Source organism: Dromaius novaehollandiae, chromosome Z (assembly GCF_036370855.1).
Source record: "Dromaius novaehollandiae isolate bDroNov1 chromosome Z, bDroNov1.hap1, whole genome shotgun sequence".
Lineage (NCBI taxonomy): Eukaryota > Metazoa > Chordata > Aves > Casuariiformes > Dromaiidae > Dromaius > Dromaius novaehollandiae.
In genome coordinates, this window is record NC_088132.1 from 23924762 (window position 1) to 23944594 (window position 19833).

The 19833-nt window shown below is 40.3% G+C and overlaps 1 protein-coding gene across 3 annotated transcripts in view; it reads left to right on the forward strand.

Moving 5' to 3' along the window:
• The window catches only part of PIP5K1B (phosphatidylinositol-4-phosphate 5-kinase type 1 beta), a 113002-nt gene that overhangs the window by 53741 nt on the left and 39428 nt on the right, over window positions 1-19833 (forward strand). For all 3 annotated transcript variants that reach the window (XM_064502800.1, XM_064502798.1, XM_064502799.1), the window contains 3 exons: window positions 8776-8893; window positions 13272-13424; window positions 15468-15767. In XM_064502800.1, coding sequence (XP_064358870.1) covers window positions 8776-8893; window positions 13272-13424; window positions 15468-15767 — 571 coding nt within the window. The remainder of the gene's footprint in view (window positions 1-8775; window positions 8894-13271; window positions 13425-15467; window positions 15768-19833) is intronic.

Genomic DNA, 19833 nt, shown 5'->3' on the forward strand with positions numbered 1-19833 from the left:
TAAGTTTGTATGCAATTTCTGTAGTCTTTCTGTTGCGGATTAGGTAAATATAAAATTATTAATCAAGCACATATGTTTTCAGACATTGTAATCTCAGTGTTTGAGTGGTTTAAAAAGTCAAAATTGCAACTGAGAAATTACAACATTTACATATCCTATAACTAAGCTGTCATTGTTCTGAAAAATGGGGGGAGACACCATATTCAGAGAAGTGTGTAACTGACAGATAGCTGTGCCTCCTTCGGTAGTCCTTTGGCTGGGCTACCACCTTTGTAGTTCTTGAAACTAAATGAAATGTATGTACTACAACTGTATTAATTAATAGCATGGTTTTGGAAGAAATTTAATCTCTATCTTATCTAAATGTATTTGTAAAGGAACAAGAAAATAAAAGAGTTCATAGACCGTAGCATCACAGGTCATCTCTCCTATGAAACGTATGTGCATATTCACTTAGAAATAAAATTTCCCTGTTTGGTGCTGGTGTTAAGGGAGAACTGAGACAGATCCCTTCTGGCTTAGAAAGGGAACAAGGGCAGAAGGAATCTTCTATTCGTATTAACATGTAATTTATTATAAAAGCTTTAGTAGGACCTTTCTGGACAGTTTCCCAAAACAAAGCATGAGGAAAATGATACAAATTAAAGTAATGGTCAGGGCAGCAAATGATCAGACTTCATTTCTTGTATAGCTATCTAGTAAGCAAGAGTACATAATAAAGTGAGTCATCTCGAGTGCAACAAAGAGCCTCTCTATAAAGAGCACTTGCTGATAACGTTCTCTGTGCAGCTCAAGGTTGGCCATCCATCTTGGTCTCCTAAAAACCAGCGGTGACATTTCAATTTCTTACACTAATGTACAGAAACTTCAAAGTCCTACTCTTGTCTTGATGTAAAATGCGTGTTCATCTGACTAAAATGATATCAATCCAAAATGGAATAATTGGCATAAATGGTAATAATTTAGGATTGCACATGGTGATACAGGCTTCTTTACTGCTGACTGGTCGTGTTGGGATGTTGAGTCTTTCACGAGGGTGTTATATGGGACACTCCTGAGTTATATCTGCAGGTAGCTTCACTACCTTAGTTGGAGGTAAAAAGAAAGTTGAGGTTGCATGTCCTTTCAGGATGCAGCTGAGCTTTAGAGCTATAATCCACTTTAGAGAAAATGAGATGAACCTCTTCTAGCTGCTTTTTTCCCCCCCCTCCTCCTTTTGGCTGCTCTGGTTGAAAGAAATTAGTTTAACAGTTACACCAGCAGATCCAGGGGCTAACCTCCAGCGGGGAGGTGATGAGCACGCAGGAGCAAGTGGTGGTGAGTAATCTTTTCACCCAAAAGCTGCAGCTGGAAGGGAACCTGGCACTGTAGTAAGTGTGATGTTGAAAGTATCTTGCTTAACAAGCAAGAAACTACATTTTTCCATAAGCTTTCAGTACACACAACTTAGCTGCAACCCCAGCCAGGTTTTAACTGAACCTCCGCTTGCTGTGGCCAGTTCAGAGCAGTCTTGATTCTTTGCAAGCTGCCCTGCTCCACCTTACTCCCATGTTTTCCCTGCTGCCCTCTTGACACATCCAGGTCTAATGGGTGTGAAAAGGGCAGTGAGATGAGAAGACAGTTGCTTTGCGGAGTCATAAGCATGTCTGCTGTTTTGACAGCAACACGAGCACTGCTTTAATGGCACTTATAAAATAGACCTCAGCTAGTAGAAATGCAATGAAACAACAGCTTGCATTCCAGCAAGGAAAATAATATATGTGTCCTTTTAGGGAAAAAAATAACAAACTGTGTTTTATAAATTTAATCAGGAAGCGAAAAGAAATAGCCTCTGCCTATCTCTCAAACCCTGAAGTAAACTTCAGTCCCGTCTGTACCTCAGCTTTGGTAACCATAGCAAAATACTTTCAGCAGTATTCAAAATTCATGAAGGAGGGAGACGTTGGCAGTGGAAAAAATAGTTTAAAGCTGAACATGATTGGCCTGCTTATGGTCGGTTACTGTTGCAATTCAGGAAAAATTCCATGGGTTGCAAGTTAAGTATAGCCAGAGTTAGTTTGTAACAGGGTTAAATTGGATCAGAGTTTAGCCCAGATTAGTTTAGATGTTTGCTTTAGAAAGTGACTTTCAATAAAATACAGATATCTTTGCACAGTGAGTGGATTTGAATTGCAAAGCTGCTTGCTTTCACTTGTACATTCTGGCAGCGAAAGGGGTGGAAACGTGCCTTTGTTATTTTCTGTTTCGCGCTGCAGCATCCCCTTCTTTCCTTCCTCTTAGGGCTGCCCAGAAGGAGTTTATAACAATTTGCCTGTGGGAACTAACTGGGCTGTTATGAGGGGTTGCTATAAAAGGATTCATTTAGAACTAGAGTCCAGATAGAATTTAAGTGGCAGCATGCAAATGTGTCCTTGTACAGGGAAAAAAAAAAAAAAAAAGAAGAAGAAGAAGAAGAAGAAAAATGCAGTCTGCACTGACCCAGTTGATTTTGATGATATCAGGCACAAAGCACCAGCCTAACATCTTGAACAGTGTGAAACTGCTTGGGAAACTGTTACGAATAGCCTCTCTTCTGGCTTTTAAATGCTGCTTTGAAAATCCAACAAAGGAGTTGCTTATCTGCTGCTGGTACTTTGCAGCAATAGTGATGGCGAAGGCTGCAGGGCCGGGTGGGAAAGCTCTTGTGCAGCCTGCCCAGGCTTCATCTCCTGTCCTGCAACTCTGCGGTGCAGGTTGTTTGCTCCTCTTCCTGCATTACACTTAGCACCCTGACTTCCTTGGACCCATTTCTGGGGGGTCATATTTTGTCCCCAGATTGCTTTTTTGTGCAGTGTGGGTACAGTAGTACTTTGACAGCCATCTGGTCCAGGCTTGGAGCTAGTGTAACGGGGCCATAGCTGGGAAGACTGGATGAGGAGCCAGTCCGCCCGGGCTAGGCTTCGTGTTGGGTCGCGCTGGCTCACGTGAACCAGCAGGAGCTGGGAGTGCAGGTAGTGTGCTCGGCTCCCCCCCAGACACATGGGTGCATTTTTTACGGTGATGCCTCACAGGCCAAACGGGAGCTATTCCCTTCCACCTGGGCTGACCTGGGCGAGGCAGTAGCATGTAGCTTCAGAAACAGGGAGCGTTTTGGGGCAAGGCAGTATGTTTCCACTCCCTCGGTTTGTGCTTTCTCAGGCAGAGGCTTCTGCCAAGCACTGCTGCGAGTTTGACCTTTTTGCAGCAAGCTGTTAATCAGTCTTGTGCACTTCCCCTGCTAATATGCTTCATATTCGGGGTCTCGACCCTGAATATTAAGAACATTTGCTGAGGTTTCTAATTAAACTGGTAAGTCTGTTAGAAGCTGTTCACCTGTAGGCACCCTGCAGCTACAATCATCTGTAAAATGAACCAGTCAGGTACAAATTGCTTTCTTCTGAAGTCCTGCTAATGAAAGATTATTCAGTGCTTTCCACCATTTAATGTCAAAAGCTTAATATTGCCTTAAGATACCGTTTGGATGAAAGCCCAAATGAGTAGGCAAAACTACTGAGAAAATTATAAGCTTGGACATATTTTAAGCAATCTGGGTCTTAGCTTACATTTAAGACTGAAATGCACTGTTTTCTGATACATTTTTGAGGAAGGCTTTAGAAAAACAGGAAAACTGACCCTTGCCCTTGGAAACGTCTTTACACCACACCTGTGCTATAGGTTAGTAGTGTCCCTGTAATTAAAAAAATATACGTACAGCACTCTGAACCCTTTGTGTGAACAATACTCAAATGTTCACACTAAAACTTTCTTATGCTGTACTTTGTATCACTGTATTTGTCTGCAGTTGCACGGTTTTGCAATACAGCTAAGAAAGTGGCCTGAAGCCTTAGATAAAGCACTGTTTTTTTTTTTTTTGGAGCTTCAGTTCCAGAGATGTGCAGGATGACTCAAGTTCATGACACACTTTTTAGGGCTTGTGAGTAGAGTGACAGCTCAAGTTGGACAAAGTCATTTCTGTTTGCTAAACAATCAGTATTTGGAAGGGAAATACTTGTGGCAACAAAAGCAAAGACATGTTTGTTATGGAATATTAATCTTAGCCACTTAGTATCAAATTCTTGGTAAACCTGGGTAACCTGGATATTTGTGTGGATATTTAGACGTACTTACCTATTTTCAAAATGTTCTGACATCCCTGCATCTCCAGTTGCTTGTTAAATAGATTTAACAAGACTGCAAGAAAGTAAGTCTGTGTATTTAGCTGTTACACTGATGTGACTGTCTTGATTTGTTTTGGAGGTATTTACTATACACAATTGTATTTTAAAGCTGCCTTTACATGGGACTCCTTAGCACAGCATACAGTAACTGAAAGTGCAGAAGAACATACAGTGAGAAATAAGGATATTACTGCTGGATTTTTTCCCATAAAGTAAAATAACAGCTGTACAGATACAGATAGCCTTGATACCTGCTTCCATCATGTGGGAAGCAATTGCTTTACTGAAATAATACGTGGGAGGCGAATATGTAAAAGCAGTACCTGAAGTACATCGGCACTGGTCTGTTTATGTATTTAATGCATGATTTGTGGAGTTTAAACACATTTTAATGTATTGTAGATTAATAGCTTTTTCCAAAAATAATGAAACTGAAGTTGAATACCCTTTGTTAGCTTTTAATGTCGAGAGCATTAATTTTGGATGTTTTATTTTGATTTTTGGAAGCTTAAAAAGAGAGTAGATTCCAAATGAGAGAACTGAGGTATTCCCTTCTTTCGTTCTCCCTCTTCACTCTTTTTATCTTGCATATGAGGGGAGGTAATACGTGGTCCCAAGACCGCAGTATGACCATTTCTTTTGTCAAAAGCAGGTTTCACCAGAGCCTGTTAACATTGCTCCGTGAGGAAGGCTTGCTCCCCAGGAGATGCAGCCAGCCTTCCCTGCCCGTTGAGATAGGCAGGCTATCTCCCCAGCACTCCCCTGCAGTGTGAGGCCACAGAAAAGCAAGGCTGCCAGGAAGCATATCTGAGTGTCCTGTTTAGCAGTACTTTCGCAAGCCACAGGGTTAGCCTTTAAAAATGTAATTACGTTAGTTCATTTTTAGTTTGATATTGCACCGCTTACACTCTGAATCATTTGGAGTCACTGAGCATTTACTGGGAGACAGTGCTAAGATGCACATACTGTCATTTTGGGTGCTTTTGTTTTAAAAAAATTATTTAAGTATTAAAAGAAAACTCACATGATAAGCTTAATCTCTTTTCTGTATCACCTACCAGTGTTTTGCCTTTATGTAGTCTTATAGCTATGATTATTAAAACACCTCATAAGTTATGTTTCCTTCCTAATCTTTCCAAAGCCTAAATTATTTTTCATACCTCATACATGGTGTGGTTTACTGAAGGTGACAGGAGTCAAAGCTAACAGTAAAAGTCAGTTGTTTTTCTGCTAGATATGTGCTCTAAACTGAGAAGAAATTTATGAGATTGCCTCCTTTCTTTATAGAGTACACTTCTCTCTTAATGTCCAAAGCTCAGTTTTGCAGATTAAGCTTTTCTTCCACAAAGGGCAGGTATTTTCCTTGATTGGCTGCAAAGACTTAATCCTTCACAGGAAACCCCCTTGCCTGGTTAGAAGTTGTTATCCAAGGTGCTTTCCACATGTACTTTAATCCGGCCAGAGTGAAATGCACTTGCTCCAGTAGGTAACTTCATGTCCAAACGAGACAGAGGTGTATGTGCACCAGAGCTCTGTACAGCGGAAGCTGCTCTTTCTAGGTGAGAGCAAGGACATGCCCAGCCACAGGGAGTTTGAAGAGGTTCCTTTACTGTAGGAAACTGCTTACACCTGGGTGCTTTCCCTGTTAAAAATAACAACAGCAAGATGCTTAGCAACTTTCTTCCAGAGAAGTCACCTGGGAATCTTAAATCTGTGTCAAGCTTGGTTCTGGCATCACAGAAGAGCTTACTGTTTTGATCCTATAAGCTATTCTATTAGACAGCAAAGCTAACACTAATCAATATAATTAATAGAAACAGCAGGGTATGATAATAAGCTCTGCAGACCCTTGGTAAAAAGGGACTTTTAAAAACCATATTACAAAGATTAAGCAACTCGACTGCATGGTGAAATTGACTCTCATAGCTGTAACAAAGTAAGCTCATCTGCTCTAAGTAGGTGGAATTGCTTTCGCTGTAGACATCATCCCAAAATAATAGCTCTGTTTTGCAATGGTTCTCTGATAAATTTCCCTTCATTATCAATTAATGTCCACCTGCAGAACTATTCAGAACAATTTATTTCACTATTGGTCGATTTCCTCCCCACACGTTTCAGAAATGGCTGGGGCCCTTGGTGTTGTCATAGAAGGGCTCCTGTCTTTGTTTCAACCCTAGGGAAGTTTCCACAAACATGTTCTAGTGTACGCAGGCCATGTAATGTATTCACTGTCACACATTCACCAAAGAAGCCGTCAAGTTATGACTGCAAGAGGCAGATTTATAAAGGTATGTAGGAACCGAATGGTAGGCTGTGTGGGTTTTTGTTTGTTTGCTTTTACTAAAGTTTAGATGATTAGTGTTCCCTGACAATGATGCGGTGCTTCAGCAAAGAATACTCTGTTCTGTTCTTGTCTGCATCTTATAGTGATTAAATGTGTTTACAATTGTGGCCCCAAGTTCTCAGGAGAGAGAGAGAGAGAGAGAGATACATTATCCTAGCTGTTGAGTTATTTGAAGAATGCATCCTAGAGATATTATGCAATCCTTGTACTGCTCAAAAATTCAGTGAATAACATATCCAGCTATATAAAATTTAATGTCAAACAAGATGGGCAATGTTCTGAACAGCTGAAAAGGCGACTCTATAAGAAAAAGCATTAGACAATCTTAACTGCAAGGAAAAGCCTACTGATTTCCTTTTATTATAAGATGGAACAACAAAATACATGTGGATTTGATTTTGATACCTTAGAGTTGTGATACTTTGTGCCATAAACCATGCAGAAGAGTTAATTAGAACTAGGCAGGCTCCATTAGCTGTTAACCATATGGTTTAGCACTCAGGAAAACACCTGTAGTCTAATGTGTTTGCATATGTCTTTGGCCAGCCAGAAGTATCTTTTGGTTTATGATTTCTAGCCAAATATTAGGTCATTTTTTTCCTCCTTTGATTTACTATTCAGGAGTCTAAAGTGTATGTATTTCTGGAACCTCAGAAATCTCTTTCTCCAGCTCCTACTGTCTGATTAGCAGCAGTTCAGTTCTGCTGGGTTTCAGTGGCGTGAATGCTGTGGCAGCTCGGTGGGTTGGATGAAATTTTGACATCAAGTTGTTACCAACGGAAGGTGAAAAGTTGGTAGGACAAGCATTGATTGCTCAGTGTTGAAGGTCTTAAGTATATTCACAGATTTAATTTAGTCTTTGTATGAATGTTGTTTAGGGTTCATTGCTTTTGTATTTGTATGATTTCCTAGCTTTTTTTCTTTTTCTTATTCTATGGATATTCCTACTGCCAAGCATAGGGGTGTGTACTGCATGACTGAAGAATTTAAATGGAGTAAGGTAGTATTGGAAGAGCTGCCTTTGGCCACTGTGTCCAGTCCTCTGCTTTTTATACTCAACTCTATCACTGCATTCACAGACTGGGCAACCTTAGTCTTTCTGCTGTTCTTGCTTGTATTGAAATCACAGCCTAGAACTTTATTTCTGTGCTCAAAAGCCTTCTTTTAATTTCCAGCATAAATATATCCACAAGCGGTTTTTATGTATTTGTTCTTCTGACAGCATTTTCCCTTAGCAGTCATTTCAGTGGTTGTTTTACAACTGCAGCCTAGAAATACAGTGGAAGAGTATAAATACAAAACCAGGAGAAGAACTAAAGAAGCTACATTCTTCTAGTCTCCTCTTTTATGATCTGTCTTCTAGACTGGTCACCCAGTTTCAGTCTGTTTCTTGAGCATACCTGCATATCACTTTCCCAAATTCTCAAGGTCTGTAATCTGTGTTTCTATTTAACCAGCTGAGCCTGTAAACTAGTGCTGGTTTGAACTTTGGTGGAGTAAAGCATGTGATGTGGCAGGCAAACAAACAGAAAACTACATTTAGGGTCAGCAAAGCCAGAGCAGCTTTCCAATTCTGGGCTGTACTAGCAAGGGGGAGCGAGCTGCCATAACTGTAATGAGCCTGCTAAGGAGAATAATGCTGAGGATGCAGTTTTGTAGAAAAGATGAAGCCAGATGAAGCTTGCTGGTGCTAAAAAAAAAAAATGTGATCCTGCTACTTTTCCCCTGCCCTGGCCACTCAGCACAACAGAGGGGGCAGAACTACCTCTAATTTCTGACTGACTCCCCTGCAAACCCATTCAAGTCACCAAACTAGTGTAAAACTGTATTTTGATGTATTAACTTCCTAACTCTTTGCAGGAGCTTATGCAAAGTAGGGGAGTGACCCTTTCCATGTCAGTAAGCTATTAGACTGGTTTATGTTTAAGGGATGTCAATAGTTGTGGTGTTAGTTTAAACATAACCTTTATGCAAGTAGATATGGGTGGTGAAAATAGTCTTTTATGTTGTCCCTTGCTTAAAGGAGGGAGAAGGGAATTTGGTGGAAGTGTTCTGTCTCTCACAGCCAGTTCTGTTACACTGATCACTGGTGATGCCAATGTTTGTCTGAATTTCCGACTCTTGTCTCAGGAGGCTGGTGATGAAGTTAGGCATCTTTAAAGTCAACTAGCTGCAAGAAGGAAGTTGCTGAAAATTGCTCAGTAATAACTGGGTTTGGTTTATTTTTGTTTTCAGTGAAGGGAGCAATCTCACCCCTGCTCATCATTACCCTGACTTCAGATTTAAGACGTATGCACCTCTTGCCTTCCGCTATTTCAGAGAACTTTTTGGTATCAAGCCTGATGATTATTTGGTAAGAGCTTGCATTTTTCCTTTGAGTTGCAAATAATTGTAATGTAAATACTAGTTTTGTAGCGACAGAGGAAGGTGCTTTAATGATACTGGAGGAGATAGTAAATTTTATGTGAAGTGGTTTATAACTAGTGAATATTTTTAGCATTTGACAAAAACTTGTAATTCTTCAGCTTGGAGATGATTCCTGTAAAAATGTGACAGGTTAATTGACTAGAGAAACCTGAGTGTTACTGCTTATTCAGGCCATTGTTTCTACAGAAGTTATAACTAGTTTTAAGTACCTGTGTGAATTTAACTGATTCAGTTCTAACAGTGCTTTTCTGTTATTTGCTTTATTTATTCCCTCCATTAAAAAGAGTTTTGCCTGCAGACATTCTCCCCCTCAGTCTTGAGAAGAGTTGGGGGCCCTAGGAAAGAAGCATTTTACAGAGTATCTTGTTTGTTCTCCTTACTCCAGTCTTGGTTCTTCTCAACATACAAGTGCTCACATGAGAGGAAGATGATGAATTTTCCCTTGGCGCAAGAGTAGGCTTTGCTTGGTGGAACCACTTTGTGCACTGCCAGAGAAAAGGATCTGCTATTTTACATCTCCTGTAGTTCTGCTTTTGGAAGGAAGTGTGGAAGTTAAGAGCTGGATTGTTTTCTAGATGACTGGTTCACCTCATGCCATCCACCCCAAAAATCAGAGTCCCCATACAATTTGCAATTTTGTGCTTCCAAAGCTTATTAATAACTTATTTCGAGTGTGTTTTCAGATATTTCTGTGTTATTAATAATTGAGCTTCTTTAAAGACAGAAGAATTTGAATGAGTATGAAGTAAAAACAGATTTAAACTGAAATATTACTTAACTGACTTTTGTTATTTTTGAGTACGTTATAAGCTTTTTTCTTGCTTGGACAATGAGCATAAAAGCGAAACTTAGCTGGTTTTACCTTTATTGAACATTGGTGTCTAACTTCTATCCTGTGGTACTGTGTATGGATTTTGTATAACTAGCACTCAGGGCAAAACTTTTATTTCAAAACAAATGATTCTTTTGAATTATAGATGTTAGTTGCAATGAAATGCTCTTGGATTGGTGTTTTGTAAAGGTGTCCTTATGTAATATGCTGGTTTTTCGTATTTCTTCTTATGGACCTGTGGGAGGAGAGAGAATTTGGGCTATGTTGTCAGCTGCTGAAAAATGTGTACTTCCTAGAGTAAAGCGATTGAGACATGCAACTTTTATTCCCTCGTAAGACGCATTTGCAGCAGTGTGAAGAAAAGATTATATACAGACTTTGTTTGCTATTGATAGAGATTGGTGTCATTCACCTTAGGTACAAGATGACTAATCCCTGAGGGAAATTCCCAGTAACTTATTACAGATTCTTTTTCCCCGCTCCCCAGCTAAACACACTAGCATAGCAATGCCTTTCCAAGGAAAGAGCTGCTCTGTCAGAAGAGCTAAAAGTGGAGCAGGTATATGTTTCAGCGGACAAACAATATGCCCATCTGTGCTGTCTGCATGCAGTCAGAGAACCCTAGCTTCACTCAGCTTTTATTTCCAACTTGGCAAGCACTTTGGGCAGGTGTTGAGAAACTTCAGGAAGTATTTTTCATTATTGGTGAGACAATAGGACAGAGCTTTCTGTACATCACTGTGTGGGGACAGTGTGTCTGGAGCAATGTGTCTGGGACACTTCTTCCCCAGTTGCAGCAGCTTCCTCTTCCCCTAGGTGAAAGGGAGGCTGGGTCCAGTACTCTTTCTAGAGTTAAGAGTTCAGCAATCTTAAAACTGAGCTCAGCAACTTTTCCTATATATACAAAAGTGGATTTCCTTCAATAGATAGGTAGCTTCGTGAAATAAAGTTGGAATTTCAGTGTGTGGGAGGGTTGTTGTAATTGATGTGTTCCTTTGTTAGGGTTATACTTACTCTGCAAGGAAGTTAGAACCCATTTCTGTTGCTTCTGACTCTAAATGGGCATCACGTTTTCAGCAGAGCAGGTTACAACTGATCACTTTCAGTCCAGAGGGAGATGTGACCAGAGGCATCTGGTGATCAAAAAGTAAAACTAGTTTTAGTTTGGTACCTTCTTTTCCTATTGGTTATGACCAAAGTACCTAATTAAAGGTATGCCTCCAATATCATGTGAAGGGAGTCTGGCTGAATAGTCTCTCTTATTTATATAGAATCTGGATCTGCCACTGTCTGTCATGCAGTGATCATAATTATAATTCAACATCCAGAACGATGCCCTTCTGTGTAACAATATGCCAATTGATTATTGAGCTATCTACACTGAAGAGAAAGGGAAGAAAAGTAAAGGGAGGAAAAACTGCAGCAAGCATGTGCAGGTTTATGCTGTTTCCAATGACTGAGCCCATGTGCAGCCTCACCTTTTCCAAGAAGGCTGAGCAGTAGTGCATTGTAGGATTGATCAGGATGACAAGAGTAAATGCATTTGAACATCTTATAGAGTTAAATACTCACTGAGAACCTTACAGAGCACTAGCATTTTGCACCGAAAGTTCTTGATCATAAAGTACTTAGTTGTTTGGGATTTGGATTTTTTTTTTTTACTCTTTTGTTTTGATTTGTTTTTAAAAAATCCCCGGCCAAAATTAGGTGGGCTGCTGTTTAGCAGCACTGTGTGGTAGGCTTTCTTTTACAGAACTCAACTGCGAAATGGCAAACATACAATATAGATTAATAACTCTTGCTTACGCTGTTTTATTGAGCTTGAATGTTCAAGATAATTGGTTTCAAATGCTTACAACAATGAAAACTATCAATGAAGCTTTATATATTTTGGCAAGAAAAACCCTGGGGTTGTAACACAGCTGCTGATTTTCGCTGAAGGCCTGTTGTGTTATAGACCACTAATGATGTTCTATCCTTAGTCTATTGCAGCTCTAAGATTAAATGGAAAAAGTGTCTCTTACTAAGTAGAACTGATGTAACTGGAAAAAGAGGGAGAAGAACAGACAAAATTTTTATGGCATGCAAAAGCCTTTTAAAAATTCCAAGCATGGGAAAAGCCTCAGCTGGAGCCAGTATAATAAAATGCATTCAGGCACTGATTCGAGTCCGTAGGAAACATGCTTCATTAGTTCAAGTGCTCACAAAAGTACATATTCATTCTGTTTTCTTATATCAATTTTCTTTGCTATCACCACCCTCTGAAATCACTGGCAAGACTCCAGTTAAAGTTAATAAAAGCTGCTTTCAGCAAATAAAAGCATTTTTCTTGTGGAATTGCTCAATTCATCTCAGGCACTGACCCAATAATGCAGATATTTCTTACTGAAACAGTTATTCCTTATGTTGCAAGAAGACCAGAAGACATACTGCTCTGCTAAGAATAATTCCCTGGTGCTTATGCTATTCATAGGTCAGGTCTTGTGTAGTTTTGTCTCTTTGAAAGAATCTTTTTTTTTAGTGTATTGGACTGTACACTAAATTTGCAATTGTGGAAAAGATGTTGATATTAAACAGAGGAAATGAGGTTGTGAACAAAATTTTTATATTAGCATGTTTTAATCAAGCTCTTGAGTTTAATAGAAACAGACTTTTCCGTGTTGTTGGACTTAATGTATCTCCTCTCCATTTAGTTTGAATGGAGCATAAGGTGTGAATTAATGAAGGCCTAATAAATGTATGTAAGTGTACGTAAGTGTGTGAGACCTGGTTCTACCAGTAAAGAGTACTAAGTGTTATCTTTTTGCTCCCAGACCTGATGGTACATACTGTTGTCTGCCTGTGGAAGAGAGTCTGTCTAAGCATCCAAACCCCATTTTTTTTCTCTACTTACTGATACTTGTTTTTCTGTTTTAAGCCAACAAGTCGTTAGAAAACTACATTAGAAATTTACCGAGGTTGTTAACGTAAAGGTTTCAAGCCCGATTGCACAGAAGAGGACTTGCACACTTGTGTATAGTGAGAAATCCGTTCTCCCAGTATGTTTGTCTAACATGATCCTCCAGTACATCTTTCATAAACGGCTGTGAAATTTGCATCCAAAACATCGGCGCAAGGCTTGTGGCGGAGGCATTTGCCGTGCGGTGACGGACCCCTTCCAGGGCGACCGCTTGCTTCTCTCCAGCAAGAGCTGGCTGCTGCGGGGGCACGTGGAGAGGGGCCATGCACTCAGCTGCCGGCTCCTCCGCGCCTGCGCCGCGCACCCGGGGCACAGCGTGGCCGTGATTTGGCAGGGCAGCGGCCAGGTTTCCATGACCTGATTTGCTGCGTAGGAGTTGCTGCAGTGGGAGCCCCAGTGGTGCAGCACCCTGATCCCCCTGTGCCCACTTGCACCTACAATTCTTTGTGTTAAACTTGTGTTTTGAATGACGTTTGCATTGGCCATGAATTCCCCTTTTTCTCTCTCTTCCAGTATTCAATCTGCAGTGAGCCTTTAATTGAATTATCTAATCCAGGTGCCAGTGGGTCCCTCTTTTTTGTAACTAGTGATGACGAGTTCATCATCAAAACAGTTCAACACAAAGAGGCTGAGTTTCTTCAGAAGCTCTTACCAGGTTATTATATGGTAAGTAACTGAAGATTTTTTTTTTCAGCTTCGTAAATTATAACCCGTGTTTTTCCTTTTTCACATCTTGCTTTTGGCTGTTTGGCTTCACTTGTTGTCTTCTACTCTTTCAGTGACTGCATCCATATTTTTTATATTTTTGACAGGTTTTACCATTCGTGCAAGTTTGTACCCCCACACCCCTCAAAATGAATATAGATCAAGCATAAAATTTAAGATGACCATTATTCTTTTAGCATTCAAGATGAAGCTGAATATCATCTTCTGACTTGATACCAAATTTTTTCTAATAAGTTAATAATAAAAAAAATAAAATTTCTAATTCAACTTTTTTTTCCATTTTGTGTTTGTCTACCCTTTTGCATTTCACTCAGTGGACAAAGAAACTAGACCGGTCAGTTACATTTTTGTTTCTGGACTACTTCTAATCTCCATTTCTCGTGAATTAAACCAAAGATATATTAAAAATAATTTTATCCATTTAACTTGTTCAAAAGTTATTTTTAAGTAGAGCTTTTTGAGGACTAATGCTGAGCTGTATTGCTTTTACGTGTGTCAGTCATCAGAAAGGGGGGGAAAAGACCATCCATGCAAAGTAAATAGAACTAAATTCTCTTTTTTAACAAAAGCCACTTGGCAAAAGCTGTCTCAACAGAGACTGGTCTAAGTGGTATGCAGGACTTTGGAGTTTTAGACCTGTTACTATTGGCCTGACTTCCTGCTGTGCTCTCTTGTATAAACACTAGGGAAGTTACTTGTATTAAAAATGAGAAGTATTGCCAGTATTACACTAATGTAACTTGGCTTCAATGTTTATTTAAAGAGATTTCATGCACTGAAAGCATCAAAAAGAATAATAGGGGCAGGTACTGTTTTTCATTGTTTTTTGTTATCGTGATAATCGGCTCAGCTTAGGTTTGAGCTGACCGTTATTCCAAGTAAATATAAGGCCAGTTTGCCTTCAATATTATTCTTATTGTTTCTATATGCAAAGGTTTACAGAATGTAAAGTGTAATCTCTGTGATTGTTTCTTATGAAAGTATTTTTTTTCCCATAGCTGTATGTTGTGACGTGGTAATCATGTAAGACTTAAAATAAGTTTTCTCCTTCTCACTTTTCTGTGCCAAAAACAGAATGGTTGCATTCAAAACGAGGACCTCTCTATCCTCTCCTAGGTTTTTTCCCCCCCCCCCCCCCATTGTGGAATTTGGAACATTTCAGAGCTTTCTGTTCTGATGGCCAGTGTGATTCTGTTATGACCTCAGACTCGTGGGGAGACAACCTGGTCATTTGGCACTAACCCTCATAGTGAAAAGCCTCATGGAGCAGGGGGTCTGTTTTTCAGAAGCCGAGCCAAGGTAATGAGAACTACATTTGACCTAAGCTGCTTCCAGCAGATGAAATGAGAAGGGTGTTTGATTCAAAATGAGCAAACTAATTCCTCAGGATGTTTCTAGGCTTGGCCCAGTCTGCTCTTCGATAGGACACAGGAAAAAGAAATCTGGCAGAAGTGCAGTTACTGCTCTGCTATTGGCCTATATAAGTTCCTGGCAAAAAGACAGTGCAAACCTTTGGTGTGCAAGAATCAGATATTCAATAGTATTTGTCAGAACAATGCATGGAAAGGAGTATGATCATGACAGGAGCTTAAAGTACACATACAATCACACTCCATGCCTAAAAGCAATATATGATGGTGGCAGCAACCTACTGCTTTTCCTGCTGAACCTCTGTTTACCCTTCACACTGGAAGGAAAGACAGCCAGCCTGAGTTTTGTGGCTCTCTGGGCTTCATGCCTGGCTTGCTCCATGGCAGTTCTTTCACTTCCTCAGCTTCTCTTCAGTGTAGTCTCTTCCCTATGGTTGTGCTAGCTTTCTGAAATACAGACCCACAAGGAAAGAAATTGGTCAAAGAAACTATGTGGGATAGGAAAATGTGAGCTGTATTCTTGCTGTTAATTCCCTTTGGCATACAAATCCCTTTCTTAAGCATGGAAGTTTATTTAAAATAGGCCTATTTAATAATACCTGTTTTGTTCTAGAATCTGAACCAGAATCCAAGGACTCTCCTACCCAAATTTTATGGGCTGTACTGCGTTCAGTCAGGAGGCATTAATATTAGGATTGTTGTTATGAACAATGTTTTGCCACGAGCCTTGAGAATGCATTTCACGTATGACTTGAAGGGCTCCACATACAAGCGGAGAGCGTCAAGAAAAGAAAGGGAGAAGTCCAACCCTACGTTCAAAGACTTGGATTTCTTGCAAGACATGCATGAAGCATTGTATTTTGACTCTGAAACTCACAGTGCACTAATGAAAACACTACAGCGGGATTGTCGAGTGAGTAAAATTTAATGACTGTTTAGACTTTGTATTCACACCTACATTTAGCCAAACAGGGAGCAGGGCATGGCTCTGTATATTGTTTAACCTCTGAATCCTTTTCATGCAATTTATTTGGGAAAAACTACAGATGTCAAGGCATTGATGAAGATTATAGTTTAGTTAAGCTGTTGAGGTCTCAGATCCATTTGTGGAAATACAGATTCATCTAGGAAAGTAGCTTAGTAGTGGGGTGTTTTTTATTCTCGTTTTCCCTTGGTTTTGAAGACTTTCATCAATTTTTTCTGAGGCATAGCAAATAGGCCTGTTGTACTGTTGTTACATATGATAAAGTGTCTGTAAATCTTCAGGCTCAGCATCGCTTTGGTAAGTCCAACTCTTCGTAAGTTAACGGGAGCTGACAAGCTGTATGGGTGGGGGTCCTGTGGCAGCGGGCACAAGTTCAGTTCCGGAGCTAAGTCACTTCTTCCTAAGCTGGAAGGTAAAGTACTTGATTTGTACATAAACTTTTGATGGGAAGAGAGAATGGCTGCCACTGCTCTTTGAGAGGACCTTGGCAGATGAAATCAGTGCCTCTTTGCAGACAGAGGTGTAAAATATATATTTTTTTCTTTTGGTCCCTGTAATAGAAGTGAGAGAGTGTAAGGAAGGGAAAAAAGAATTATCGAGGTCTCTCAGAGGTTCACAAGATTCCCAGAGGATGCAGAACGAAAAGACTGGGTTCCCTGAGGGAATCCCAAGGGTCTGATAACAGAGCAGCAGAACGGGTGGGGTGAGCTCATCACACAGAAGGGGCATCCTGGACATCAGAGCGCCTTGTTCGCCACCACCTGTGGCGTGAGATGGAAGGCCTTGTTACTGCACATGAATGGTACTTTTTGTTTAATTAACACAGAAGTCCGCAATGCCTCGCGCTCGCTTTACAAAGCCGAGTGATCTAAGGCTCAGCTGCGTGTCCAGCGCGGGAGGTTGGTCTGACACCGGGCATTGTCCTCTCCCCCGCCTCTTGCAGCGCGCGATTCCTGAAACGCTGAGTTTCACGGCCGCCTGTGATGCCGCAGCAGGCATCAGCCTGTCACATCTGCAATCTGGGTACCCGTCCGTGCCTCCCCGCCGCTTGTCACAGGTTACTTGCCCAGGCAAAGCTTGGGGGGGATCCACTGAAAAAAAGTAGTTAACAGAATCAAAAAGAGCCGGGCTGAAAAGTAGACAAAATGAGAATCAATCATTTAATTGTTACGCGTTAAAGGGATTCTTACTGGTTCTTTTTTTTGAAAGCTTGGGTAAACTCTTGGAATATGTTGTTTGAATGCTTTTCCAGTATTTTTACTGTTTAATCTTAAATTAACAACTCTAAAGTTGTCTGGGGTTCTTAGAGGCGCAGCTAAATTTTACTGTTTTTAAGGGAAAAGAAGAAAATTAGCTTTAAATATTCAGGTTATAATTTTTTTTAAGTATATATAAAATGTAAAACTACCAGTTATCTTCTATTTGAGTAAGCCTTAACCTCAACTGTAGAACAAAGGTAGCAGACACTGTTATCTTTCACATGTTTGATTGTGTTTAAAAAATCAGGTTGGGTCTGAGTATGCTTTTCACAGGCTTAAAAATACTGACAAGATCAGTGTGCTGCCCTTACAGGAGAAGGAAATGAATTTTGCCACTGCTTTTTTCTGGCCATGTGGTGTTTGGATCACTACCTAACATGAGTGATTACTGACTTAGACTTTAGCACTTTATAATTTTCTGTCCTTTTCCTTATACTTTGAAGTGAGAAAGTTGCTGTAGGTGCTGGAAATAAAAATTCATTAAAGAGAAGAAATTATTAATCCTGCCAATACTTTGGGACAAAGTCATTCTGAGTAGCACCACTTAAATTTGGGTTATATTTTCATTTGTAATTTTTACAGTCAGGATCAGTAAGCAATGCTTTTTTTCCTCTAATATATAAACAGAGATTCTAGGAAACCACTGACTGTTTTTCTGTGTCTGTTCCCACATGGGCATACCCACACTTCATGAAACCTTGGCCTAATCTTTTAAGTGCAGCACCTCCCTTTCTGTAATGTATACATTAGTGCAGAAAGGTTATAAGATATCTACAACTTTTTGTTGTACTTGTTGTAGACAGAAACTACAGTTTCGTCAACCAAATGCTTATCTAAGAATGAGAGCTGAATTTTAATAATAAGAGCCAGGTAGGCTAAGCACAGATGCCTGGCAGAGCTTGCTGGTGACAGCAGAGAAGGCAGCAAGGACTTCAGCCTCTTCTGTGATCACTGCTGCTAAATCCCCATCCAGCAGTGGGCTCACATTTTCCTTGTTCAGCCTTCTACTGCTAATGAAGCCATGGAAGGTGGTCTTGCCACCCTTGATGTCCTTTGCAAATCTCAACTCCAGCTGAGCTTTGGCTTTCCTGGTACCACACTGACATGCCCAGGCAGTGTTTCTGATTTCCTCATTTGTAGCCTGTCCTTCCTTCCCCCTCCTGTCTGATGCCTTTTTGCATTGGAGCTGTGCCATGACTTCCCTGCTTTACCAAGCTGACCTCGTGATACATCTCCTGAATTTGCTGAGTATTGGGATGGACAGTTTTTGTGCTTGAGACACTCACCTTAAAGGCCACCAGCTTTCCAGAGCTCCTCTGCTCTTCAAAGTGGTCTCCCATGGGATCCCATCTACCAGCTCCCTGATAAGCTGAAATCTGCTCTCCTACGGTCTGTGGTCTGAGCTCTGCTACTCTCCTGCCTCCCTCCCTCCCCTCAGGATCTTGGCCTCCACCATTTCATGGTTGCTAATGTCAACATATGTCCGCACTGAGAAATGATTGCAGAGCCGAGTGGTGTAAGGATGAGGTCAAGCACTGTATTTTCATTAGAGCTTAAATAGTCAAAAAGAAAAAAGAGTGCTGACTCCTCAGCAATGTAAACCTGAAGCAGTATATGTAGTCAGCAGGACTCTTGTACGGATTTTGTAGGGAAATCAGTTTCTACACAAGAGTTTTTCAGTATATTTGCAAATAATGTCGCTTACATTCTAAATAGCTTTTATTTCTAAAACTATTTTCTAACAGAAATTCTGAAAAATCTCAAAAGGAATGAAGTTAAAAGTGTAGCATTTAAAAGCTATGTGTTACTGAGCTAAAAAAAAGTAAAATGTGCTGCAGATTGTGACCACTGTGCTCTGCTCAGTGCTTGTCTGGCACAATATTTCAGTTTCATCAATATTTCATGTTCAACTGTTTCATTCCATTCAGTACCATGTCTCAACCCTTCTTTATACTAGTGATCCCTTATCATCATGCTATTTCCACTCGTTATGCTGAGATTACGTGGTATGTCCAAAGTACTCTATAGCTAAAATGTGAAAGAACAGAGATACTGTTTCAGAATAGAAAAACTAATTCCTTTACAGTTAAAGTCTGTTTCTTCCCTACCCTTTTTATCAAGTGTCACTCCTTTCCCTTCCTTGGGGAAAGGCTGCCTGGGTCCCTCCCGGTAGTGCAGCTCTGGCCGTGGTGGGCCCTCCTGGAGCACCCGTTCTCGTATACCACCCGCTCCCTGCAGCCCCAGCGGGGAATTAATCATGCGTAGTTAGGTGGATGGAGCTGAGGGGTGTGCAGTCATCTGTTGCAGGGTGGTCCCGGTGGCAGCTGCTCCGAGTCCTCTGTTTTGGTGCACGCAACTGAAAACTGAACTGGCTTTCAAATTCCAAAATATCACTGAAACTTATCATGGGTATCCGTTTGTTCCCAGTGTGCACTATCATAGTTGCTTGAGGGAAAAGATGAGTAAATGGTACTAATATGAAAGATTTCATCTGAATATATTTCCTACAAATCTTTGTTCTGAAGCCTTTCTCACTTCAGGGTGTTCTAATTTGTAAAGCCATTGTGGTTTTATTGTGTATAATGGTAAATACTGAGAGAACTGGAAGGCGCCGTTTCAATAAGTAATTTAAACATCTAAATTTCATTGTTAATAATCATGCTGTTAACTATTGTGATCATATACAGTTACAAATTATTATTATATTATTATAGAGCAGATTATAGAGCAGATTT